General features: G+C 46.3%; 2 protein-coding genes across 3 annotated transcripts in view; one reads left to right on the top strand and one right to left on the bottom strand.

The window, feature by feature from the left end:
- LHFPL6 (LHFPL tetraspan subfamily member 6) overlaps positions 1-23,416 on the bottom strand; it is a 31,879-nt gene extending 8,463 nt beyond the window's left edge. The window contains exons 1-2 of the mRNA XM_048499676.1: positions 23,277-23,416; positions 20,875-21,479 (exon numbers count right to left, since the gene is read on the bottom strand). Coding sequence (XP_048355633.1) covers positions 20,875-21,271 — 397 coding nt within the window. The 5' untranslated portion in view covers positions 21,272-21,479; positions 23,277-23,416. The remainder of the gene's footprint in view (positions 1-20,874; positions 21,480-23,276) is intronic.
- On the top strand, positions 22,945-24,334 carry LOC125434383 (caskin-1-like). 2 transcript variants are annotated; one of them, XM_048499688.1, is made up of 2 exons: positions 22,945-23,431; positions 24,158-24,334. In XM_048499688.1, exons 1-2 carry the CDS (start codon positions 23,083-23,085, stop codon positions 24,280-24,282), a joined length of 474 nt encoding a protein of 157 aa, XP_048355645.1. In that variant the 5' UTR covers positions 22,945-23,082; the 3' UTR covers positions 24,283-24,334. The 2 variants fall into 2 exon arrangements, 1 of the variants encoding a protein (XP_048355645.1); XR_007244774.1 differs by lacking the exon at positions 22,945-23,431 and adding an exon at positions 23,580-23,871.
- The last annotated feature ends 2,519 nt before the right edge of the window (positions 24,335-26,853 follow it).

Raw genomic sequence — 26,853 nt, 5'->3', positions numbered from 1 at the left:
CGTATATCCCACTTGCATTACAAACCCATAGCTTATTCCGCACAACAGATTATTGCATTACAGGGTTTGGAAATCTGAAAGTCCAAGAGTGAGTCTTTTGGCCTGTATGCCTCTGTGCAAATACACAAATCATTGGAATATATTTTACAAACCTGGAGCTCTGCAAACAAATGGTAAAATATGTCGCTTGTCTCAGTTGAATAGAGGGCTTTCAACCTCCATGTGGGGCTGGGTCTTCTCCCAGATTGACAACGAACCTCCAGATTACAAAGTAAGCTTACCAGTTCTGCCACCAAGGTAGGAATCTCCAGATGTTCTTGCTGCCACTTCAAGAAGAAGTGTTTGGATTTATTCCCCACCTTTCCCGTAAGGAGACTCAAAGTGGCTTACAAACTCTTTTCCCTTCCTCTCTCCACAACAGACACCTTGGGGCTGAGAGAGTTCTGGGAGAACTGCGACTAGCCTAAGGAATTTAGGAGTGTGGAAACAAATTTGGTTCATTAGATAAGACTCCGGTGCTCAAGTGGAAAAGTGGGGAGTCAAACCTGGTTCTCCAGATCAGAGTCCACCTGCTCTTAACCACTACACCATGCTGGCTCTCCTACATCATTACACCACTTGGCAAGCCAGAGGGGAAAAAGGAGGCAGAAGAGTTGTCACACCAACTGTGTGATGTCATTTCCGGCTCAAGTCCAGAAATGACATCATGATATCGGCTTGATACTGTCTAGGATCCCCTTGAAACTCTATCATTCATCCCGTTCACCCAATCCCTGATGCTGCCTGGCAGCCCACAGAGATCAGTTCTTTTGGGGGAAATGGCAGCTTTAGAAGGCAATTTCTATGGTGTCACATTCTCACTAAGACATTAGTAGGGTTGTATATTCCTCCACCACAGAACTCAACAAGCCAGACCTTCTTTGTTGTAGAATGCTCCACTTGAGTCAAAGGGTCTACCTAGCCACGCTCTCCCCCCTCCCCATCCATTTGAAAGTAAAAATTGGCATCCATGCTCTTGTCTCAAAACACTGGGTTCAATAATGCACAAAATAATGGTTTTGACAAAGGCTTATGTTTTTTTCTGTTTTGTTCTTTGAGTATTGGTTAATTGTTTTTAGGTATGTTTTTAGGAATTTTTATCTGGATGTGATGCTGTTTTTCTTATAATGCAGGAAGCATTGTTAGATTGTGATATAACCCACCCTGCGATACATTTGAAGGCTGGGATAGAAAGCAATTAAATAAAATAAATAGATAGAATATTCGTTCGGGACTATATTCTGATGAGGAAGCATACAGTTTTCTCAACTGACCATACTATCATCTTTTTCTGAGACAGCGTATACAGATCACCAGAGTTGGCAATCATACCATATGTAACTTTCTGTCTCAAAAGAGATGTTAGCAGGGTTACATTCCTCCACCACAGAACTCAACAAGCTGGACTTTCTGCTCCATCTGTCCTAGTGCCCACCTTGCCCAGCTTCCCTGCCCCCCTCCCAGCCCAGGTATCTTTTCTATGATATGGTTGTCTTTCCTGATCAATCCTACAAAACTAAAGTGACCAGATGGTCACCTTTGTGATCCGGGATGGGGGAGGCGGCCGCACGCGCAGCCGCAGGAGCGCACAGCCTTCTGGGGCTTGCCGTTTCCCGCCCTGTGACAGGGCAGGAAATGGCAAGCCCCAGAAGGCTGTGCGCTCCTGCGGCCACGTGCGCATGCGCCCCAGAAGGCAGTGTAGCAGCCTCCCAAAAATCGGGACAATTTGAAGAACCCGCAGGACGCGGGACAAATTGTTTAAAGGCGGGACTGTCCCGCCAAAAGCGGGACGTCTGGTCAGCCTATACAAAACACAATTTTTATTTTATTATTGCATGCAGGCTTTGGAAATGACAGGGGTTTTTTTTCCCATTAGGCCAACTGCCTGAAGTCTCATGAAAAATTTAGTTCCATCTAGATGGGAAAACCTCCAGCGCTTTTGGTATCGCACACTGTGCGCTTGGCAAGAATCCCTAGCCCAGGGAAGGCAAATGACCTAGCTATTATCTGATCTGATGTTTAGATGCAGCTGCATGTATTGGATCACAACTCTTTATTATTGAAACAATCGTTTCCGAGCAGCAGGGGCCCCAGAAAGCAGGAATTAATTTAGTAATATCCATTCATGAATTTGCAAATAACACAAGCAGCTCCAGTGGAGGATGAAGGCTGTGTCAGTAATTGCTGAATTGAAAATGCTGTAAAAGCCCCGCTGGCACTAAAGCGGCTATTAAATGAGTTGTACTTTCTGCAAAATGAATGTTAGGACCCCGTAAAGACCCTTGCTTAGTGAATATCAAAGCGATGATTAAAGATTCTGCAACCACTAATAATTACTTCCCATGTGACCATTGTTCATAAAGATGCCTTATAACAAAAGTGGCTGCGGCAGACCCGTTAGCTCATTAAACCCATAATAAAGGTTACATTTAATACCTTGCTTTGCTCAAATTACAGTCAACTCGGCTAATTAAAACATCTTCCGTACAGTAGGAAGTACAAAAAGCCAATACTAAATAACTCAGCCAGAGAATATAATAAAACAGGCATGGCATAGCTACCGTATATACTCGTGTATAAGCCGACCAGTGTATAAGCTGAGGCACCTAATTTTACCACCAAAACCTGGGAAAACTTATTGACTCGCCTATAAGCCAAGGGTGGGAAGCTGGCGTTTGAGGAAGCCCAGCCAGCGGGCAGGCAGAGGGAGCTCCTTATTTGGGCAGTGACATCAGGGGGAGTCACTGCCCAAATAAGGAGCTCCCTCTGCCTCCCGGCTGGGTTTGAGGAAGCCCAGCCAGCCCGCAGGCAGAGGGAGCTCCTTATTTGGGCAGTGACATCAGGGGGAGTCACTGCCCAAATAAGGAGCTCCCTCTGCCTCCTGGCTGGGGTTTCAGGAAGCCCAGCCAGCAGGGATGCCTTGGGGTTCCCCCTTCACCCTCCTAGGAGGGCAGCAACAAGCAGCTGCAGGGAGGTTGTCCTAGGCCACGCCCCCAGCCTCGGCAGAGGCCAGAAGAGCCTGCTGGCTGCGGGGGTTTCCCCTTCACCCTCTGGGGAGGGCAGCAACAAGCGGCTTGTGATTGCTGGTAAGCGGTGACTCATGTATAAGCCGAGGGGGCATTTTTCAGCCTTAAAACAGGGCTGAAAAACTTGGCTTATACGAGAGTATATACGGCAAATAACTCCATTCAAAATGACTTTTAAAAAAAACCCCTTCCTCAAAATGTGAAATGCTGGAAGTCCAAGCAGAAGGAAGTCCACATGAATAAGGCCACAAAGATGAAGATACCATTTTATACCTTGTTCCTAGCAGAACACACGCAACAGACTGACCTTGACATAAGCCTCCAAGAAGCATCTTAATCAGCACTGGGGTTCAAACAAGGAGAAACCACTATTTTAGCTATACCGAGCTCAAGTACTTTTAGAGCTTTATAAATCAATACCAACCCACTGAATTGTACCAGGAATCTGCAGAGCTAATGCAATTGCTGCGATGCAGGTTTTATAGCCTCCATCAGCAAACGGGCCACAGCACTCTACATTAGCTGCTGCTTCTGAACAAACAGTGTCCGGAAAGGCAGCTCATGTGGAGTTGTCTGCAGGAGTTAATCCACACATTCCTCATACACAGCAGACAGATAAAACCCAGTCACTCGTAACATAAACAGAAGCATTTCGTCTCCCCTTCCGTTTCCCTAGTCCTGAACAGTGGCCTGCCACAGAAGATCCACCTGCCCTTTTAAATTCAGGAAGTGACATGTCAATTCACTAGGTAACGAATCTTTATTTTAAAGATACTGGATGATGTGGTGGCTAGCGTGAAGGTCTCAGAATGGGTGACCTGGATTCAAGTACTCACTCAGCCACAAAGGTATGCTTGAACCATTTGTGCTTTTTCCACCAAAACCAACCTCATGATGTTGTTGTAAAGATAAAATGGAGAAGAGGAGAACCACATAACCACTCTGATTTCCTTGGATAACACATCAGATCACACCAGTGTTTCTCAACCTTTTCGATGTCATGGTACCCTTGACCTCACTCTTCATATCTCACGGTACCCCTGCCATCCCCCCCACCTTCCCCTCCTAGTTTCCCTTCTTGCCACCCCCCCATCTTCCCCTCCCAGGGTGAAAGGAAGCACGGGGGGGGGGGGAGTGGCTGCTGACCTTGCAGTAGGCCCTACCCCCTGGGCCAACTCCGTATCCTTGCTGGTGCCTGCGGGAGACACCGCAAAAGTGAGGGGGGCCGGTAGCATTGCCGCGGTACCCCTGGGACATGCTCACGGCACCCCAGGGTACCACAGAACCCTGATTGGGAATCACTGCATCACACTGTCCCAGTGAGATAGTTTTGAGGCACTCAGGTTTGTAAAGCACAACAGTTATAAACCACCATAAGCCATCCTTCAGTTACATATTTGTTTTTATTGGGTGGATCCTGCTACCACTCCACTGAACAAAGTTGACTTATTAATTTGTCTATCTGCTCATAAATAAAATACTCACAGCCCACATTTCCTTCTGGCTCTTTCACTGGACAAAGAGCCACTGACGTTAGAGGAAGGCTTCTTAGCCTGGAGAAAGGCCACGTGGAAGATGGTTGGATCCACCCCAACATTTATCTCCTACTTTTTGTGGTCAAATCCCCGAATGTAAAATTCATGGTTCAAACACAAAATAAGGAAAGAAGGAGGATCAGACTGATGGACCCACACAACAAGACTGAAGGACAAGGATTAATAACAGTAGCTACAAATGGAATGTATCTAGTTTAAAAAAAGCCTCTCTTAAAATATAAGTGCCAGACAGTGGCGTAGCTACCATGGGACTGGGTGGGGACAAATGCCCCAGGCCGGCCCCATTCAGTCACGTGGGGGGCAGAAAATCGCCCCCATACCCCTCCCTCTTCTCCCCTCAGCTGGGCCCAGCCACGCTAGGCTGTTCCTTCAGCCAGTGGAGGCTCCGCCGGCTGAAGGAGCGATCTAGCAGGGCCTCCACAGGGCGCCCCTCGGCCCGGCCCCATCAGGCCCAACGGAGGCCACAGCTGAGCACCCTTTGGTCCTGCCCCGCCTGGCGGAGGCCACAACCAGGCACCGCTTGGGCCTACCTCGCGAGGCCCCGCCAGGCTGCCTGGGACCACCGCCAGCTCAGGTAAGTAGGGCACAGGGGGCCATTTCCCCCCGCTACGCCTCTGGTGCCACATGGGAAGGAGCAAACCAAGATTCCCTTGGGGAAAGAGTTGCTAACTGTCTTTGGTCCTAGTCTGTACATATGTATATAAACAATGTCAAGTTGGAAACAACTCATGGCAACCACAGCAAAGGGCTTTCAAGGCAAGTGAGAAGAGGTGGCTTGCCAGTGCCTTCTTCAGTAGGGTCTCTTCTTTGATGGGCTCCCATCCAAATACCAAGTATGACTGTATTTATAATGTATATGAATGGACTATCATTAGCCACCCTCAACCTAACTTTGTTGGGAAAGGGTGGGATATAAATCTAATGAGCAACATCTAATAAACTGAACCAATCCTGCTTAGCTTCTGGAACGTGACCAGATCAGGCTCCATTTCCACCCTACAGGTCTGTATGATACCTCACCACTAAATAGTTTTGAGTGAAAGCCAGCGTGAGGTAGTGGTTAAGAGTGGCGAACTCTAATCTGGAGAAACAGGTTTGATTCTCCACTCCTCCACATGAAACCTGCTGGGTGACTTTGGTCCAGTCACAGTTCTCCCAGAGTGGTATAGTGGTTAAGAGCAGCAAGCTCTAATCTGGGGAACCACTCCTTCGCATGAAGCTTGCTGGGTGACTTTGGACTAGTCATAGTTCTCTCAGAACTCTCAGCCCCACGTACCTCACAAGGTGCCTGTTGTGAGAAGGAAAGCCAATTGTAAGCCAAGACTCCTCACGGTAGAGAAAAGTAGGGTAACTCTGGCCATTTCTGCACGGGTTACCGCTCGGGGAAGTGCGCTCGCTGCGATATACAACGCAGATCGCAACACCCCCGGGGACGGATTAAGCTTCGGCGACAAACGGTCCTTCCAGTAGAGGCAGGGAAGACGGCGCGCATTGTTGATGCCGTCAGCTTCAGAACGATATCTTCCTCCGACCCGTCTAAGACGCCGCTCAGGCCTTGGGACACGCCCCCCTGCCCTGCATGACAGCTCTGGAGTTGTAGGGCAGGGGGGGCATGTCCCCAGGCCTGAGCGACGCACCGGAAGGTCGGAGGGAAGGTAAGTCGTTCGGGAAAGGGGGGGGGATGGCGTCTTCCAGCCGCTGCTGTTCGCACAGCAGCGGCTGGAAGCCACTGTTTCCAGAAAACCTCGCTCAGGGAGCGAGGTTGGGAAACAGCAGCTTGGTGCCACTGGGGGGGAGTAAGGGCGGCGCTGCTGCAATGCAGCAGCGGGGCCCCCCCCATGCGAACAGCTCCCTAGGGATGGCATTTTTGCCGTCCCTAGGGCGCTGTTATTGGCCCATGCGGAAAGGGCCTCTTTGTCTGATGCAATGCTCTAACCGCACTGGCTCTCAACCTACTCTATCCACCTACTCTAGCAGGTGAATCACAAAAGGTGTAGAACAAGCAGCAAACAAAGCACATAAAGGAAGAAAAAAATAGTTGTGCAATCTGTAAATATGACAATCAGGCCATAAGCCTGAGCAAATCCTAGGAGGATTTATTTATTTATTTATTTATTTATTTATTTATTTATTTATTTATTTATTTATTTATTTCTTTCTTTCTTTCTTTCTTTCTTTCTTTCTTTCTTTCTTTCTTTCTTTCTTTCTTTCTTTCTTTCTTTCTTTGTGGTGATATTCTCCAGTACTGAGTAACAACACCTTTTGTGGTGGCCTTCCCAAGTACTGAGGGAGGAACTGGTGTTAATTGGTGCAACCTTATATCTGAGAGGCTGTGGTGGTGGAAAGTGAAGCCGAGTTGCAGCCAACTTATAGCAGCTAGCCCAGGCCACCCAATCCAGGGCTATATGTGAGTACTTTAAAAAATTCACTGGAAAACGTATCTACCATGTCTGCCAAAATCATTGAGGGGGAGGGCTACACAGAACTCCACGCCAAGCAACATTTCACCTCTATTGTGATAGACCATAATGTCTCCAAAGGGGTGTGTGTGCTTCCTAACCTCAGCAGACCATAACTGAGGCCCCACAGTGGAAACACAAAAAAGGCCTCCCTAAATCTACTCACTGTCTTTGAATGACCTCTGAAAACCTGCTACAAAGTGCATCTCAGCCCTTGCGAAATACTCCACGAGCAATTTCTCAGAAACAACGATCCACTTCACTCAAGCAAACTACCGGCTTTAGAGAGCCAAGGACTTGGCACCATTCTTTGAGCCAATAATAGCCCCCAAGTGATACGTGGGAAGAATGCCTACATAGCTTTTGCCTACAGTCGGGGCTAGGGGGAAAGATTCTTAGGAACCCGTCTATTTTTAAGGATAGTTTTTGATATTTAGGCACCGTGATTGACTGCAAAAAGTCATTACACTGAGTGGTGTACCATCTATCATTTTCTAGAACATAAAAAATACTGTTAAATATTTCATAACATTTCACAGATGACAATTCTGGCATAGCTGTAGCACCTCCGTTCTCAAAGTGACGATCGATCGTCTTCCCTCCCACATAATCACATATCGCTTAAGGCTTTCCTCTGCCTGCCGAATGGCGTATTCATTTTCTCAGCAGCAGGCTGGTCTTTTCTTCATTGATTAGAAAGCAAAGATGGTGTTTCCTCATTTGGGTTCAGAACAATCCTAGGCTCATAACAGTTAAAAATGAACACTGTCAGCTACAATATGGGAAATGAGCGACTTGCACACAATATGGACAGCTCACTTTTGGTATCCCTCTTTTATTTTCCAGGTATATTATTTTTTTGTGTTAAAACACACTCTGGACAATAGAAAAATGAAACATTAGAGAGTATTTGGTTTTCAGTTGATTTAATCGAAAACTAGGATTCTAGGTTTGATTTTTTTTCCCAGTTTACATTCCAGTCAGAAATAGAGACTGAATTAGATAAGTCAAAAACACTTGTGAAATGGTTAAATCTAAACTGATATACACTTTGTTATAGAAAAAAAAAAGAAATAATGTCTGAAGTTGTTCCCACAGATTTCCATTAGTTGCCTCACTGGACAAAAAAAAAGTCCCATCAAGAGAACATTTTTTTAAAAAAACTATAAATGGATAGCTATAAATAATTCGAGACATTATTTGAGTCACAAAGAGGCATTTCAACAATACATATTTAATGAAGTTCTCACATTTTATAGTTTCAAAAATTCAACTTGATGCTGTTTAGAACGTCCAAAATCTGAAAATGGGACACTTGAACACCTTTTTCTCAACCCAAAGACCTCAAAGCATATTCACAAATGGTTAAGATGCTTTAAGGCTATCTAGAAAAATGAAAAATGAAACAGGAGAGTCTGAAATCTGGATTTTTTTTTACATTGGATGCTCAACATCTGGGACATGAAATTTACCTCATAACAGAGCCCAGGCAGGAAAGGATGTTAAACTGTGGGAGTTCTGTTATTGCCCCAAAACACTTCAGGCAGGCTATGATTTAGTGAAGAATAGCTTTTGCCTTAACTCAGGGAATATGTATTTAAGTTATAGAATGTAAGTTTCGTTTTCCAGCATATCTATATCTTAAAATAAAGGCGCCTGGATCTTGCTGACTAACTCATTCCAGGTAATGCCAAAATCAGTGCAGTTTTTTTCCTTGCCTGATTAAGGGAATTCATTTCACTTAAGGCTGTTAAAAATACTAATGTTAAGTAACGTTAACACATGCTCTCATTTCTTAACTTGCTCTCAGACCTCTTTTTAATTGAAAAGCCGCTAAAGCTGTAATCATAAGCGTGATTACTAGAGAGTAAGCCCCACTGAACTCAATAGGATTTCACTTCTGCGTAGACATGCTTAGCATTGTGATGCAGTAAATGTATACAATAAATAAACGACATTTCTACATCATGAATACGTTTAGTAGACACACAGCCTGAGATACGCCACTGGCTAAAGGCGTCTGCAAGGATTATATCTTTCACATTACACTCTCTCCAAATGAGGGCATGAGTTGTACTGTAGAATGGCTTAGCTATTCCCACATGGGCTAAAGAGCTGGAATTTTGTGCATATGTAGTCCAAGACAGCCAGATTATGAGTAAAACCTAAAATAGGACAGTTTTCAATAGTCACAGTTCGATAAATGATACATAGGGTGCTGTGTGGTTTCCGGGCTGTATGGCCGTGTTCTAACAGCATTCTCTCCTGACGTTTCGCCTGCATCTGTGGCTGGCATCTTCAGAGGATCCTCTGAAGATGCCAGCCACAGATGCAGGCGAAACGTCAGGAGAGAATGCTGCTAGAACACAGCCATACAGCCCGGAAACTACACAGCACCCCAGTGATTCCGGCCGTGAATGCCTTCGACAATACATAAAATGATACGTAGTTTGCAAAGGCAACAAGTACTCCAATATCACACATACACCCCAAAACAACCCTCATAGTTATAATCTCCAGACAACAGAAGTTCCTCTGGAGTAAATGGCTGCTTTCAAGGGTAGACCCCATGACATTGTACCCTGCTGAGGATCCTGCCTTACCCAAATCTGTCCCTCCCCAAGTTTCACCCCCAGATCTCCAGGTATTTCTGCTCCCAAATCTGGCAACCCCACACATTTTTGTATAAAGATTCCTGGCTCTAACTAAATCTCTCATATGTTGAAATTGTTAGTTTGCTTCTTGATGAGCCAGAGCCCTGAAATTTGGTATTTCATAGTCCAAGATTCCCTGATTCTTAAAGCTGATGGAAAGGCCTCAAACCGGGAAAAGAGTGCACCCCAAAAGTACTTCCTAAATAATTAAAGCACGGAAGTGCTATAGCATTGAGAGTCTGGCACAAGAACAAGCTAGAAAGAGTGGAATACCTGGGGAAATGGTGGGATGTACACAGGGTGAAAGGTAAGGAAACACATTCTGGGAAGAAAGAGGATTCAGAAACAAGATTTGAAGGGAGGGAACAGATTGGAAGGCATGTTTGGGGAGAAAGGATCACATCCATGAGGTAATGAATAAGAGAACTGGGCCATGCATGAGGAACAAAGATGGAATTAATAAGGAATTTCAGCATCTTGCTAAGAGGTCATGGGAAGTAACTTTTAAAGGTCCGTTCCACCCACCCACCCAGACTGACTGAGCTGGAAAAATCAAGATCATATCAAAACTAGAAAGTTGGCAGGAGTTCCTTGGATGGAAGCATCCATATTTTTCTTTCTCTAACACTCTCCTCCTCCTCCCTTCCAACTAACTACATTAAAGCCTTCCTTGTCTGACTCTCTGGGGTCTCAGACAAGGGTCTAGAGAGCCGACGTGAGGTGAGGTGAATGGGCTTGCAAGAGAAGGGACTGTAGTGTTAGTTACCATGGCAGCAAACCATATTTGTTCACACAGCCAGTGAACTGCCACGGCTGCAAAAATAAGTGTGGCGCTGAAATATGGTGACAAAGCCAAACAACATCTGGAAAGTCTTGCTTTGCAAAACAGAGACTGATGGCACAATTCAGGCATCACAACTAAACTAGTGTTTGTGACGAGCACAGGCGTAGTTAATTGCAGACTCCCTCTTTCCTCCCTTTGTGTTGTGTCAGTACTTCAGTCCAACTCTAACCTGTGTCAGTACTTCAATCTAACTCTAACCTGTCATGAATACAAATGCCTGAATAAACTGATGTTAGTTTTTTCCCCAAGTAACTGAGGACCAAACTACCAGTGTGATTTTCAGGTCTGGCTAGCTTTTCCGGCAGCTAAACAGCAGCTGTGGGGAGCGGCTCTTTATAAATATGATGGGCCTCACTTGGTACAAAACTACAGTGCAAGGGGCGGAGATGCTCCTGCTTTCCCCCCTCCAGCGTGGTGTAGTGGTTAGAGAGCAGGTGCACTCTAATCTGGAGAACCGGGTTTGATTCCCCGCTCTGCCACTTGAGCTGTGGAAACTTATCTGGTGAACTAGATTAGCTTGTGCACTCCAGCACATGCCAGCTGGGTGACGTTGGGCTAGTTGCAGTTCTTTGGAGCTCTCTCAGCCCCACCTGCCTCACAGGGTATTTGTTGTGAAGGGGAAGGGAAAGGAGTTTGTAAGCCCCTTTGAGCCTCCTTACAGGAAAGAACGGGAGGGATATAAATCCAACTCTTCTTCTTCCTCCTCGGGTTCATTTTCACTAGATGAAACAGCCCAGAGCGGTTATTTGCCCCATTTTGAAGCATGGAATGCTACTCATACAGCTCCAAAGTGGGTCATTTCGACTAGGGAAAAGAGAACCAGTGAAAGGCAGAAGCCCTTCCTTATGCCTTAACAGACCAGGTGCTCGGGAGCAACAGCCGCAGAAGGCCATTGCTTTCACATCCTGCATGTGAGCTCCCAAAGGCACCTGGTGGGCCACTGCGAGTAGCAGAGAGCTGGACTAGATGGACTCTGGTCTGATTCAGCTGGCTTGTTCTTATGTTCTTCCCTCTGCACCATGCTCCCTAGCTGAATTGGACCCTTATAGCCTTTTAAGAAGCAGTTCTTTGCAGCTGCTATGTGACAGTATGGAAAGAGACTTGGGTTGTCATATCCAGCAGTCCGGCTCCTGCTGTACAATCCTAAACAGAGTTAACACCCTTCTACATCCATCAGAGTCACTGAGCTTAGAAGGGGATAACTGTGCTTATGATTGCACTGTAAGATTCTTAAACATGTTTTTCCCCCTTCGCCCTGTTTAGGAATGTTTCATTTATTTTTATTTAAGGAATTTGTAGGTCACCTCTCCAGAGAATTGCTCGAGGCAACTGGTGATGAATCCTTGGATAAAAAATCCTAATTACTGGGAAAGAAATAAACTTCAGTTGTTCGGAGGGCTCTCATTCAGACATCAAAACAAAGATGGGAAGACTGAAGGCACAGAAGGAAGTAAAAAATGGTGTAAACCAGCTATTGACTACATCCATCTCACCCCAAAAACTCAAGTTTGTTTGTGATGTGTGAATGGAGCTTTTGAATATGCACAGTCTTGCTTCATTTGTTTTCAAACTATTCACTGTACCACTGGAAGATGAAACATGCCACCCTTGAGACCAATGTGCCAGTGGTGGAAAGTAACACACATAAATGTGTATTACATTAGAAGTTTTCTCTTCACAGCCATATTTGTTCTTGGAACATTTTAATTTTTTTAAGTCTTCATTAAACGTGTCAGGATTTTTTTTACTCACTCTGGGCCTTTCCCCACTCACCTTAAGGCTCCGGTGAGAGACTATTTGAGGAGAGTAGTCTTGCGGGGTCCCCGGCATCTCCTCACGCAGAGGGGCGGGCACGGTGCAGTCGGCTTCGACGCTGTCAGCTGTCACACCTCAATTCGAGGCATCCCCTGGCACTCTTGCAAAGGGCACTCTTTTGATTGGAAGTCCTTCTGCCATTGAAGCGTGAAAGGGTTGTGGGGATGCCTGGGTGCGCGCCAAGGATGCCGCGCGCTGGGAATTGCACGCAGTGACGGCGGCCAAGGGAAAAGTGGGGAAAGGCCCTCTGTTTCTACTGGCTTCAGTCAGAGGCACATTCAGTCAGAGGCACCCCCCTCCCACACTGTCCTATTGGAATCAGGGATTGCACAACTACCTTTCCAGTCTGATCTTGCCATGGTAGTCCACACAAGTCACCTCCAGGCTAGATCTCTGCAATGTGCTCTACGCAGGGTTACCCTTGGGTCAGCTCTGGAAGCATTAGGTGGTCCAGAATGCGGCACCGAGGGTCCTGACTAGGATTCCATGGTGGGCACACATCCAACCAGTGCTCCCCCAACTGCACTGGCTCCAGGTGGAGTACCGAAACAGGTTCAAGGTGCTCATACAAAGATCTAAACATTCTGGGGCCCATTTTAGGGACTGTCTCTCCCGGTACATTTCCCCAGAGAGTTTTGAGATCAGGAAACAACAACTTACTGATGGTCCCTGATTCCAGAGATGTGTGGTTGGTCTGGACCATTGTCAGGGCCTTTTCAGCCCTGGCCCCAGTCTGGTTGAACTCTCAGTCTAGTGAGACCAGAGCCCTGCAGGATCTTATGCAATTCCGCTGGACTTATAAGATGGAGCTGTTCCACCAGGCTTATGGTTGAGGCCACCATGGTACCAGTTGTCCTCTTCCTTCCTTCCTTCCTTCCTTCCTTCCTTCCTTCCTTCCTTCCTTCCTTCCTTCCTTCCTTCCTTCCTTCCTTCCTTCCTTCCTTCCTGCCTGCCTGCCTGCCTGCCTTCCTGCCTTCCTGCCTGCCTGCCTGCCTGCCTGCCTGCCTGCCTGCCTGCCTGCCCCCACTAGTTAGGATGCTAATAGATTAAACCTGAAGAGGTGAATATTTCCACTTGAACGGTTGAATCTTGGAACAGTTGAATCTGTGCAATTTTACTGATGAAGTTTTAATGTTGACATTATGCATATAGATGGTTATTTATTGTATCTGAATCATGTTGTAAGCTGCCCCAAGCCCGGAAAGGGAGGGGCAGCCTATTAAATGGAATAAATAACCAATAAAAATAAACTAACTTCACTTAAGATATTCCCCAAATTTCAGGCAGACAAATATTCCTGCTCTCTAGATAATTAAAATTCTCATTTGCAGGGCAGATACAAGGAGATCTGACAAAACTGACAAGTGACTTTTCCTGTTTCCCAGGAACCTGGTGGATTCATTTTTAAATAAAACAGGAATACACAGGCAAGAGAAACTCCTGTCTTGCCTCATTATACTCAGTTGATTTCAGTATTTTTCTCTCTACCCAGATGACCTCTAACAAAAGAATGCTTTACGCACCAGAGGAAGACAGGATCTAGTTTCTCTCAGCTACATCAAATTGTTTTATATTATCTACACACACACCACACAAACACACGGCCAAATCCCTATGCTTTGCAGGAGGATGGGAAATTGCGTGCCAATTTTCTTGGCTGGAACTTTTGGGAACAGTGTTCTGTAGGTGGGTGATCTGTGTAGAAGAAACAATGCACTGATGTTGCATGGATTAAAGACACTGGCAGATCTCATAAACAGGATCCTTGCTGATCTCCCACTCACATATATTTCAGATCCATTCTTACAACAGATCTCTCCCCTTTCATCTGGTTTAGTCTTGCCTTTCATGGATGGGGAGCAGCAGGGAAGAATTTGCCTCTATTCTATACCCCCACCCGGCCCCATCCCCAATGTCTGCCTGCCTTCCAGAGGTTCCAAGCAATATTTTCTTTTCTTTGCTACAAGTGGGGAGAGGGGAAGAACATAATACTAGTGAACTTAGTCTGTGGTCCCAGAGGCACATATCTTAGAGCAAACTGGAGACAGAGGAGACACATACTCTGCATTATGGTTTCATGGCCAAACACACAAACCCTCCCCCACCACAACCAAACAATGATTTTTGCACCAGCTCACAAAACACCTCCCACCCCCAGCAAAACATACATGGCTCTCTCCCCACTCTTTCCTAATTTTGTCTTCACACCAACCCTATGAGGTAGGTTGTTAGCCTGAGAAACAGCTCCAAGCCAGCACAAGCGGGTATTAAGCATGTAAATCTCTCACAAATCACCCCCCGCAAAACATTTACCAAACAAATGTCATCATCATCTCTCACAAAACCCTCCAGTGGAATCCACCCTCAAACAGCATCATTTTCAATGGTGGTTAAACTAGGAAGCCCAGATTCTTCTTTTAAATCCACCTTAAAGGGAGAATCTGGGGTCCCCAGTTAAAACAACATTGAAAGTGATGCTGTTTTGGGGTGGATTCTCTCCCACCCTGAAGCATCACTTTCAATGTTTAAACTGGGGACCTCACATTCTCCCTTTAAGTCCATGCCGAAGGGGGTGGATTTAAAAGGAGAATCTGGGGAAATTTGGAGGGTGCCTGCTATCAGGGGTGCAATTGTTAAGCTAGCAGCACCAAAATTTCAGGGTATCTTTAGGAGACTCTCCTGATGATACCACCCAGGTTTGGTGAAGTTTGGTTCAAGGGGTCCAAAGTTATGCACCCTCAAAGGTGTAGCCCCTTTTTGGGTGTCCATAACTTTGGACCCCCTGAACCAAACCTCACCAAACCTGGGAGGTATCATCAGGAGGGTCTCCTGAAAGATCCCTGAACTTTTGGTGCTGCTAGCCTAAAAACTGCATCCCCTGCAGGCCAAAAACTGAAAAAACACTAAAAAATACAAAAAACACAAACGAACCTGAAATTTTTGTGCCCTCAACTGGGGAAACACCTGGGAACATAGAGTACCCCATGTCGCCTAGGCAAATATGCCACTGCTCTGTCCCTGTCTCCAGTGCCTGCACTCCACAGGATACAAATCAAACAACATGTATCCATCCTCAGATAGAAGATGAGCCACAGAATTTGAAGAAAGGTTTATTAGACTGGAACAAGGATTCAAACTTTGCACAGTAGAGGAGTAGGATATATGCTAATTTTTCCCATGGTCACATTGTCTATTGCAGGATGAGGAGGGGAAATGTATCCTCTGCCTCTATCCCAGTTGTTAGTGCCTGTCTCCTCAGCGTAAGCACAAAACCTTTGTCCCTGGCAGGGAAGGAACACAGCTACAGAGCAGAGGGCACACTCGAAAATAATCAGGATCTGCTTCTACTAATACAAAATCAAGAATGTACTGTAATTTGTGGAAGCTCTGTGCATGAAAACACCTAGCAGTGATGGCGAACCTTTGGCACTCCAGATGTTATGGACTGCAATTCTCATCAGCCCCTGCCAGCATGACCAATTGGCCATGCTGGCAGGGGCTGATGGGAATTGTAGTCCATAATATCTGGAGTGCCAAAGGTTCGCCACCAGGGACCTGGAGGGACAATGTTATTTTGTGGGACCACCAGCTAACTCTTCTGGTCGAAAGACATCCCTGTCAGATCTGCTGTCATGGTCTCTCCTACTCCCTTTGTCTCAATAGGAGACATCATTGGCAGCAAACACCAGAATAATGGTTATTTCTAAAGATTATGGGCTATTATTATTTTTAATAACATCATACATTATATTAAATATATTATACAGGAACTCAATCCAGGTTTTGACCGCCTACTTTAGAATGCACTAATGATTAAGCAGTGCCTAGACTAGATGAAACTATCTTCTGTTGGAAGTGTTTAAAAAATCAGTAGCATCAGTGCCATTTTCCTGATTTAAATCACACCTCTCTCTGCAGGTAAAATTATTTAAAGGATACTTAATCCATCTTTGTGAGTGGAAATAAGAGAGAAGGAAAGCAACACGTTTGGTTATTTTAGTGCCCTCCTTGTTTAAAAATCAGCTGTAGCACTTCCACAAGATGTTGAAAACCTCCCCTTTCCTGCACCCTGCACAATTCCTTGCAAATCCCCACTCGTACAATGCAATCGGGGATCGTGTTTAACATATGAATAATCACACTTGCATAAATGTTGGACTGATGTTCATTTCTTTGCACTTCTTGTGAGGCCAGAAGAATGATGCTTGGTTTACAGTTGAGTCTTCCCAGTTACTAGCACAGGGTTTTTGTTCCCGACAGATAGAAAGATGAAACATCATCTTGCCTGGATCTTCACCACATGGTATACTGATTCGTGCTTTTCAGTCCAATGTTGCTAACTGTAATCACTCTAATGATGGTCAATAATACATACCAAAAATCTTAGGGCACTTTCCTGTGTCCACAACTAGAAATCTGAAGAAGAAGAAGAAGAAGAAGAAGAAGAAGAAGAAGAAGAAGAAGAAGAAGAAGAAGAAGAAGAAGAAGAAGAAAGAAGAAGAAGAAGAAGAAGAAGAAGAAAGAAGAAGAAGAAGAAGAAGAAGAAGAAGAAGAAGAAGAAGAAGAAGAAGAAGAAGAAGAAGAAGAAGAAGAAGAAGAAGAAGAAGAAGAAGAAGAAGAAGAAGAAGAAGAAGAAGAAGAAGAAGAAGAAGAAGAAGAAGAAGAAGAAGAAGAAGAAGAAGAAGAAGAAGAAGAAGAAGAAGAAGAAGAAGAAGAAGAAGAAGAAGAAGAAATGGAGTTTGGATTTATACCCTGCTTTTCTCCCCTGTGAGAAGTCTCATAAGAACATAAGAACAAGCCAGCTGGATCAGACCAGAGTCCATCTAGTCCAGCACTCTGCTACTCACAGTGGCCCACCAGGTGCCTTTGGGAACTCATGTGAAGGATGTGAAAGCAATGGCCTTCTGCTGCTGCTGCTCCTGAGCACCTGGTCTGCTAAGGCATTTGCAATCTCAGATCAAGGAGGATCAAGATTGGTAGCCATAGATTGACTTCTCCTCCATAAATCTGTCCAAGACCTTTTTAAAACTATCCAGGTTAGTGGCCATCACCACCTCCTGTGGCAGCATATTCCAAACACCACACGTTGCATGAAGAAGTGTTTCCTTTTATTAGTCCTAATTTCCCTCCCCCCCACCCCCCAGCATTTTCAATGAATGCCCCCTGGTTCTAGTATTGTGAGAAAGAGAGAAAAATTTCTCTCTGTCAACATTTTCTACCCCATGCATAATTTTATAGACTTCAATCACATCTCAAAGCAGCTTACAAGCTCTTTCCTTCCTTCTCCCCATAACAGGCACCTTGTGAGGGAGGTGGGGCGGAAAGAGTTTGGAGAGAACTATGACTAGTCCAAAGTCACCCAGAACGCTTCATGAGGAGTAGTGGGGAAACAAAACCAGTTCTCCAGATCAGAGTCCACCGCTCTTAACCACTACACCATGCTGACAAACATGTAGCCAAGAGAAAATCCTGAAAATGAAACTCTTTTACATCATGGCAATGAAATCCATCACAACTAAGAGCAGTTTCCTAGCACAGAGCCAGGAAAAACCATCTCTATGAAGCACCTCTGTCTTCTCTCACACTTTAATCAGCTAAGGAGGGGGTGATTTTGAGAAACAGTCAGGAACATGCATCTACTACATGAATGGAAGCTTTATTTACCAATAGTCTGGGGCTCACGATGTCCCAACCAAAGCTGATATCCAAAGATCTTGTGTGAGTGCGTGCGTTTTAAGTGTTCTGAGAGAGAAGGGAACAACACAGCTCTCGAGAAGCCAATACCATTTGTCCCCCACTCTGTGATCACAAACGAGCCTCCAGATTTTTGCACAAGACTAGCTTTCATAAAAACAGAAGATATGGACGTTTTTTGCAGATCTCATGTTTCTTTCCTCAATAGAGCTGCAGAGAAGGGGGGAACGGAGCACTTAAGGGGAAAGAACACAAAGAAGTGAGGATTGCTGCCACAACGCTGGAAACGCTAAAATTAAAACCATATGGAGAGGGATGGTAAAATGAATACAGAGCTGAAAAGACTTAACAGGCTTTTGTGGCAATTTAAGACAGAGGGAACCAATTTTTGTGGAATTCACTCTCAAAGTATAAGGACCACAGGTCTGAATATAGTTATTAGTGAACAAGTCTCACTAAAACCAATAGGACTTGCTTCCAAGTAGACAATAGAACTGGATGGGGACTCAAATGCTTTCCCCTGAATGTGATGGTGGTGGAAGAATGGACAGAGGTGGCCACTACAACTCTGACAGACGTCTCCCCTGCGCATGAACACACAGGCAATGGAACTTACAATCGACCAGTGGTCTTCAACATTTTTTAGACCCTGGACCCAAGGAACTGGTAGTATACAGCACCAGAGTCATGTGGCGGGAAGAGAACCAGAGTTATGACTTCACTGGTGTCAAAACTGGGACAGAATTGGGCAGAATACCAAAAGAATTGGAGACAGGAATCAAAAGCTGAGCCATGAGCACCAAGAGGTCTACCATGATGAGGAATAAGCCAAAGGTCAGAGCCAGGGAGGAATCCTCGGTCCGCTGTGTGACCTTGTCTCACTGCTCTGTTGCTTTTCTGAGTGTGCATGTGAAACCCATGCCATTTTAGTATTTGTGTTTTGGTTGGATTTTAGGACCCAGGGAACAAGAGCTCAACAAGCATGTGCAGTTGGTAAGATTGCTTGAGTATTGCCAACTGCAAGAGCCCCGCCCTCCTGAGTTGATCCGGCCTGAAACAGGAGAAGGGAATTGGTTATTTTTTACAGGTATGTGGTGGGCGCAATAAAAGAGAAAAGTATATTAGAATTTCCCCACTGCAACGGAAGAGTTTATTAGGTTGTTAATTACATTATGCTGAGTTGATCCTGCCTGCAACAGAAGATGGAAGGCCCACAGCTTAATTAAAGGAATTCCTTTCTCTTTTTTTGTTACAGGCCCAAGTGGAAGAAAGACATTTAGCAGCCATAACCTGTGCAGAAGAACAGATGGGATAAAAGAAGCCGAGCATTATTTATTGTTTGAACTTTCTCACTTTTCTTTATTTACTGGGCACTGTTAGTAATTGTAACTGTTCTGAGTGCTTTTCTTGAAAGGCACTGAAGATTTTGTATAATTGAGTTGTGCTATTCATAACTATCTATCTGTCTATCTGTCTATCTGTCTATCCACCTATCCACTATGATTTATTTCTAATTGATATACAATTGTTGTGTTTAAATTAATTGTTAATTTGTTGAAGCAATTTCATATTTGTTTGACAAGCCACAGGGTGCTGTCATTTTATTAAATTTAAAATTTTCCTAGGTCTCAGTGGAGGTTGATGTAGCCAAGGATTTGTTGGTTACCCATGCAAACAGAAGTAGGAAATGTGGCACTCTTGCTCTCTGTGCATAGGTACTAGAAGTATGAACCTCCCCCCTTCAAAAAAAAATGGCTGATTTTTAGGGGTTCGTGATTCACCAGAGGGCCCCAATCCAGGAGGTGATCACTGCGACAGAGTACTGTACTGTAAAGGAAGACATTTGTTCATTTGGAAAGTCAGAAATGAAATCCCAAGGCTTTATGGAACCGATACCACCACTGTCTTTTTTAGAGAATTCCAACAGATGTTGGAGGCAGCCAACAAATCCTGTTCCCCTGTGTTTCTGGAAATTCCCTTTGTTAGATTAACAGCTGCCAGATATCGGCCCCTTAAGCACACGCAAAATAATGTGTTTTCAAACCACTTTCACAACTGTTTGCAAATGGATTTTGCTATTCCGCACAGCTTAAAAGAGCACTGAAAGCAGTTTGAAAGTGCATTATTCTGCATGTGCGGAATGAGCCATCTTTATCTATTGACTGAGGCTCGGTGGTGTAGAGCACTTACTCTTGCCAGGTGTAATGTTCTACCTTCCTCCCTCCAACAAGGACACCGTCTTGGGATCCCATATAAAGACAGGAAATGCCTATGTGACCTGGACTGTGTGGAATCTGTACCCCACATGTTGTTATACTGTCCCTTCTATGTTCCAGAAAAGGAGAAGTATATAACCCTCCCTCTTGTGTGAAAGGGAAGGGACAACTGGTAAACAGAAGGTTATGTTTCTTCTAAACAGTCATTGCTACGTGGTGTTGGAAGCTGTGGCTAAATTTTTAAACAGTGTCATTTTAAGTCATTCTAAACTGTGTTAACTGGAAGGTTATGTGATATTTTTCTTTCTTTCTATTTATATGCCGTTAAAGGTATTTGATTTGATTTCTCGGTGCAAAGAGTCTTTTTCCCCCCACTGTTCTTTTTCTCCCTAAATATATTCCTAACATGCAGAAAGTGCAAGATCGAGCCAAAAATATAACATGAGAATACAGCTAGATTCTCAAAAAAAAAAACCCAACGACTCAGCAAGTGTAAAAAGAACAACAGAAGGATTGTGTATCCAGAATGGCAGGAAGTGGCTTCTGAGGTCAAAAGTTTGCAGTTACTCACCTCCCAGGAATTGGATGCCTCCAGCAACCCTGCCCACAGCTCTGGAGATGAGCTCGGACACACAGCAGCCCATGAGTGCAGTCAGGGCCACCAGAAGGAGAAGGCCGCAACCCAGCCCCGTCACCACAGTGCAGATCCTCCACTCCACGCTTGGAATGGCTTGGAAGGATGCATAGCGTCCACACTGCTCCACCATCACAGTGATCTGGCGGCTCTCATCTCGTACTGGGTAAGAGCACCTCCGGAAAGTGCCAAACGACACTGATTTCTCCAGCTGAGATCCCAGTAGCCAGTAAGGCATGAAGAACCCCACGCAAGAAACACCGGCACACAGGAAGGAACAAAAGGCCCAGATCACTCCCGTACAGGTAAGACTAGATGCCATCTTTCCAGTCATAGCTATGGATGTCAGCCAAGGGACGTCCGGTGTTCTGTTTTGGATTAGACGATGAGTGAGCAAGTCCAAGGTCTTTAATCCCAAAGATGCTGCAGTCCAGCAAAATCTTCCCTGGAAGCCATTGCGTTCGATTCTTGGGTCACTGAGATTAAAGCGAAGCGCAAAGTTCTCTCACTCTTCTCGATCCTTCCTCCCTTCGCAAAGATAGCTGCAGAGATTCAGAAGCAATTTCTCATAAACTGTTTTTTTCCCAGAGGCTCAAACTATGCAAAACAAAGCCACGTAGCCAATAACACAGCATGAGCAGAGACAAACATAACTTGCATCTTCTTCAGTGGGGTGAAGAATGCAGAAGGGGATGCTGGGATGGGAATGAAAACATTCAACATGGAGCTTTAGGTGAGTTGCAGCAGAGGAAGAGGCCACGGTTTAGTGGTAGAGCTTCTGCTTCACATGCAAGAGGTTCCACGTTCAAATCATACCATCCTCGTGAAAAAGTGACATGAAAGACCCCAGGTGGCAGCTGCCAGCCAGAGTAGAAGAATTTTGGATTTATGCCCCACCTTTCTCTCCTATAAGGAGACTCAAGGTGACCTACAAACGCCTTTCCTTTCCTCTCCCCACAACAGACACCTTATGAGGTAGGTGGGGCTGAGAAAGTTCTGTGACTAGCCCAAGGTCACCCAGCAGGAATGTAGGAGTGCAGAAACGCATCTGGTTCACCAGATAAGCCTCTGCCACTCAGGTGGAGGAGCGGGGAATCAAACCCAGTTCTCCAGATTAGAATCCACCTGCTCTTAACCACTACACCACTCTGACATTGATAGTACGAGGTGATTTCATGTGAAGAAGGTAGAGTTAAAGAGAATTGGATTAGGATTGGATTAGTTTTGGGTGAGGATAGGATTCCCTTGGGACAGGGAAACGTTTGTTAGGAAAGGTCTCTTGTCACTCTCCTGTGAAGCGTAGATACCCCACTTAGGACTCCCCACTGGACACGAGGACAAAAAAACAGCCTGGCTTGCTCTTGTATCTTTAGCAACCGCTTGACACGGAGCAATGGACCAGCGAAACTCTTCACAGCACAGAGAATAGCAGAAGCAAGCTCACCTATTCATGTCTGTGCATTTTGGCAGCTGCTAAAGGCAGAAGAGCAGCGGCTGGCCGAAAAGCTGGCCACCTTCCAGTGAGCCTGATGTGGAGGCAAAGGCAGTTCTGGGTTGCATGTCAATACACGGTTAATAACCCAGAGATATTTCTCCCTGGCTGGCACGATCGGAAAACAATTAAGTGGAGAGACCGGCAGTCTGGGCTGTGGGTAGCGTGCCCTGTTGTGCTACTCTGGATGGGCAGGAGGGGAATAAGAGGCGCCTTGATCTTGCAGACTGATCCGGGAAAGGAACGCTGGCGCACGGCACAGATGCCCTGGCATTTCTTCCCGAGCAGGGCACCAATCCCACCGGTCTGATGTATTGATCTTTGTGCAAAGTAGGGCTGGGAACTTGAGCGGACGGAGCCCAGCCAAAACTGATAGGAAAATGGGACCAAATGAAGCAGAAGGAGCCATCCCATGAAGAACAATGTCTCTTGCAGCCAGGGGTGTTGGTTGCGAGCGACCCCCCTCCCTCCCCATGTTTGAGAGCTCCTCCTTCCTTTCAAAGCCGCTTGAAGGGAAAGCGCATTGTTAGAAGCGCTCGGGAAGAGCACCCAGCGTCGGGCGCCTTCTCCGTGGGGGGTGAAGCGAGGGGGAGACCCCCGAAAGCGAGGGATCCCTTGCCCGCTCCGATGCCCACGCGCGCTGCCAGCCTGCTATGCCGGACTTGGTGGGAACTTTGCGCCCGCCTGTCCCCATCTTCCCAGGCGCAATGAAGCCGGCGCCTGGGAGGAAGGGAGGAGAGGCGAGCCCCGTCTCCTTTCCCCCTCCCTGGCTTCCCGGGATCGGGGCCCGCCCTGCACGGCCCCCCCCCCCGGTGCCCACTCTGCACGCCCCCCGGTGCCCCCTCACCTGCCGTCTCGGGCGCGCACGGGAGCGGCAAAGCGGCCTTTCTTTCTCCAGCGGGCGCGCAAAAGAGGAGGCGGCGGCGGCTGGCCCGGGAAGGCGGCACAGCCAAGCTCCCCGCCGCCCGCCTCTGTGCCGAGGCGCAGGGCTCCAACCCGGAGGTAGGGAAAAAGGGGCAGGGCCAGGCGGGTCCCAAAAGCCCGGCCTGGGGAGCTCCGCCCCCCGCCAGCCCCGGAGAGGAGGGGGCGCTCCACAAGAAGCCTTGTAAGGCAAGGAAGAAGAGACCCCCCCCCCCTCGCCCCACCTCGAGAGAGAAAGCAGAAAGGCGAGGGCGCATCTTCTCCGGCAGGGCCCCAGGCGTGGCTCGGTTGGAGGGGTCTTTTAGCGAAATAATTTCATTCTTCAATGCTCTTTGCCTTTTGTTGCGCTTTGGGAGCCACTCTCGCCAACTGTAAGCATCCAGGGTAGATACTTAAAAGAACCTTAAACGATTAAATGATGGTCTCTTTTAAAGAGCCCAAGCGCCTCTCTCTGACAAAGGGAACGTGGATTCTCCCGTTTTTGTTGGTCCAGTTCCAATCCCAAAACCTTTATTGGCCTGGTAAGATCCTGTCAAAATCACTACACGTTCATAAATTACAGTTTACAATTGATAGAAGATTTTATTTCATCGTGTTTATTGCATCATATTTTATTTCATCTTATAATTATTATATCTCTTATATCTAGTTTTTCATTGTTTTTATCGCTGCTTTTATAGGTTTTAACTATTTTATGATTGTCTTATGATTGTACTATGACTGTATGTTGTGCACCACTCGGAGCCCTTCGGGGATATGGCGGTATAAAAGTCTAAAGAATGCATAAATAAATAAATAAATCTTCAGATCTGAAGATGCCAGCCACAGATGCAGGCGGAACGTCAGGAGAAAATGCGACTGGAAGATGGCCGTGCAGCCCGGAAACCTCACAACACCCCAGTGATTCCAGCCGTGAAAGCCTCCGACAATAGATAGCAGATCTATTTTTCCGTTGCTTTCATTAAAAATAAAACCACAACTAGAGTTCTCTGGCGATTAAAATAAAAAAAGAAGCTTTTGGCCATTCACAATGTCTGAAGAAGAAGAAGAAGAAGAGTTTGGATTTATACCCCCCCTTTCTCTCCTGCAGGAGACTCAAAGGGGCTGACAATCTCCTTGTCCTTCCCCCCTCACAACAAACACCCTGTGAGGTGGGTGGGGCTGAGAGAGCTCCGAAAAGCTGTGACTAGCCCAAGGTCACCCAGCTGGCGTGTGTGGGAGTGCACAAGCTAATCTGAATTCCCCAGATAAGCCTCCACAGCTCAGGCGGCAGAGCTGGGAATCAAACCCGGTTCCTCCAGATTAGATATATGAGCTCTTAACCTCCTACGCCACTGCTGCTCCTGAAGAAGGGTGAAGGTGGTTTAGATGCATTCCCGGGGTTGCACACGGACATCAGTATATAATTCACAGTCAAACAGAACTTGAACAACTGTTTCAGGCCGGTTGGAGGAGCAAGGACACAGTCTTTGATCATGAGGAATCCGTGAATATCAGCCAATTTACATTCTTAAATGTCCTTTTCCTTTTGTTGCGCTTTAAAAGCACTCTCTCCAATAGTAAGCATATCATGCATATACTTAGAAACCCCTAAATGATCAAATGATGGTCTCTTTTGAAGAGCACAAGCGGCTGTCTCTGACAAAGGAAATGTTGATTCTCCAGTTTTTGTTAGTCTTTAAGGTCCTATTGGGCTAGGGATGCCAGACTCCAGATGGCACCTGGGGACCCACCGGATTTACAGATCATCTCCAGACTACAGAGTTTCTTTGGAGAAAATGGATGCTTTGGAGGGTGGACTCTCTAGCAGAGGCGTAGGGCCAAGGGGGTGGGGGCATGCGGGATGCACCGAGTGCATGCTGTGGCGGAGGTGTGTTGGGGGCATGACAGGGGGCGTTCCGGGGGCAGAGCAGGGGGGCAGGGCGCACGCATGCCCCAGGTGCAGTTTCTTCTCGCTCTGGCCCTGCTCTCTAGTGGGTTCTGCACTGCATTTTTATAATGAGTTGCAACAGTTACAAATGAACTCGTTTTCCCTTGATTGGGATTGCTGTTAGTCAGAGCCAATATTGTTAAGAGCCAATGAACTTCTCTTGGAATTGGGGCAAGCTGTTCCTTTCGACCAGCCCTAGTTAACAATTGGGCTGAACTGTTTTCAGAACCAGAGTTTCTGAATCTCACATGTAATGTGTTACAGTGTTCAAGTTCGGAAGTCGAAGTCGCTAGAACATATCAAATAGATACAAGGAGTGCCGCCGATCCACTTGCTGAAGGCGATGAAAAGCAGCAAGTACTATATGGCCAATTATCCACCAGCATTGGGGTGCATGGCAGGACCAGAAACACGTCAGGGCAAGAAATCTTGTCCTGACGTGCTTCTTCTTTGCGGCGTGCTGATAGAAGGAGGCGCATCGGGGCAAGATTTCTCGTCTCAACACACCTCCGCTTGCCCCGCACGTGCTTCTCACTTTCTGCGGGGGAAGCGAGAGCACTTCTGGTGTGACTTTACACGCCACAGTGGGGCGAGGGCAGGGAACAGCTGGCAGTCGGTAATTGGTCTATGTGACAATCTTGCTATAAAGCTGGATCTAAGAATATCTCCTGAAAAGCCTGATCCCTGTCTGGAACAAGGAGAAAGCGCATCCTCGTGGGTTAATTGATCACTTACAGAGAGCCTCTGTTCATCTTGCAGGAGTGGGTTTCACTTTATCCATCCTGAATCATCTCAAAACACCTGTTCAAATCTGTGCTTCAAGAAGAAGAAGAAGAAGAGTTTGGATTTATATCCCCCTTTTCTCTCCTGTAGGAGACTCAAAGGGGCTTACAATCTCCTTGCCCTTCCCCCCTCACAACAAACACCCTGTGAGATAGGTGGGGCTGAGAGAGCTCCGAGAAGCTGTGACCCCAAGGTCACCCAGCTGGCATGTGTGGGAGTGCACAGGCTAATCTGAATTCCCCAGATAAGCCTCCACAGCTCAGGCGGCAGAGCTGGGAATCAAACCCGGTTCCTCCAGATTAGATACACGAGCTCTTAACCTCCTACGCCACTGCTGCTCAACTAATTAGGACGTAACTATAGAGCTGGTTGTCGCCAGGATATCAGTGAAATCCTAAGCCCTGGAATCAGTAACTCAGAAGTTTCACGTAGGCATTTACAGAGCTGGTCTTTGAGGAATCCCATAGTACAAATGTCCGCGGGATGGAATCAGTCCCCCAGTCCCAGTTTCTGGAATCTTTTGGATGGGTGGTGTGGTACTTCCCATTCCCAGACCTAATAGTTAGTCCAGAAGGTTACCATGGCTGATAGCACTGAAAGGCACTGAAAGATCCAAGAGATTCAACAGGGTCACTTGCCTCTCCATCTCTTGATATAGATTACCCAGAGGTGTATCTAGGGGAAATGGAGACTGGGGCAAAATCTGAGTTTTCCGCCCCCCTGTCCCAGGCTCCATTTTCCCTAGATACGGGGGGAAGAGAGAGTTCGAGCTGTCTGCTGATCTCATGGA

This window comes from Sphaerodactylus townsendi, linkage group LG01 (genome assembly GCF_021028975.2).
Source record: "Sphaerodactylus townsendi isolate TG3544 linkage group LG01, MPM_Stown_v2.3, whole genome shotgun sequence".
NCBI lineage: Eukaryota > Metazoa > Chordata > Lepidosauria > Squamata > Sphaerodactylidae > Sphaerodactylus > Sphaerodactylus townsendi.
Note: the sequence above shows the minus strand (reverse complement) of the source record. Positions and strands in the feature narration are given on the sequence as shown.

What these genes read in the sequence shown, in the direction of transcription:
- LOC125434383 (XM_048499688.1), top strand. Translation starts at nt 23,083, where the DNA reads ATGCCGGACTTGGTGGGAACTTTGCGCCCGCCTGTCCCCATCTTCCCA. An exon ending in CGCAGGGCTCCAACCCGGAG is followed by an intron (nt 23,432 to 24,157) that starts GTAGGGAAAAAG and finishes ATAAATCTTCAG; the next exon opens with ATCTGAAGATGCCAGCCACA.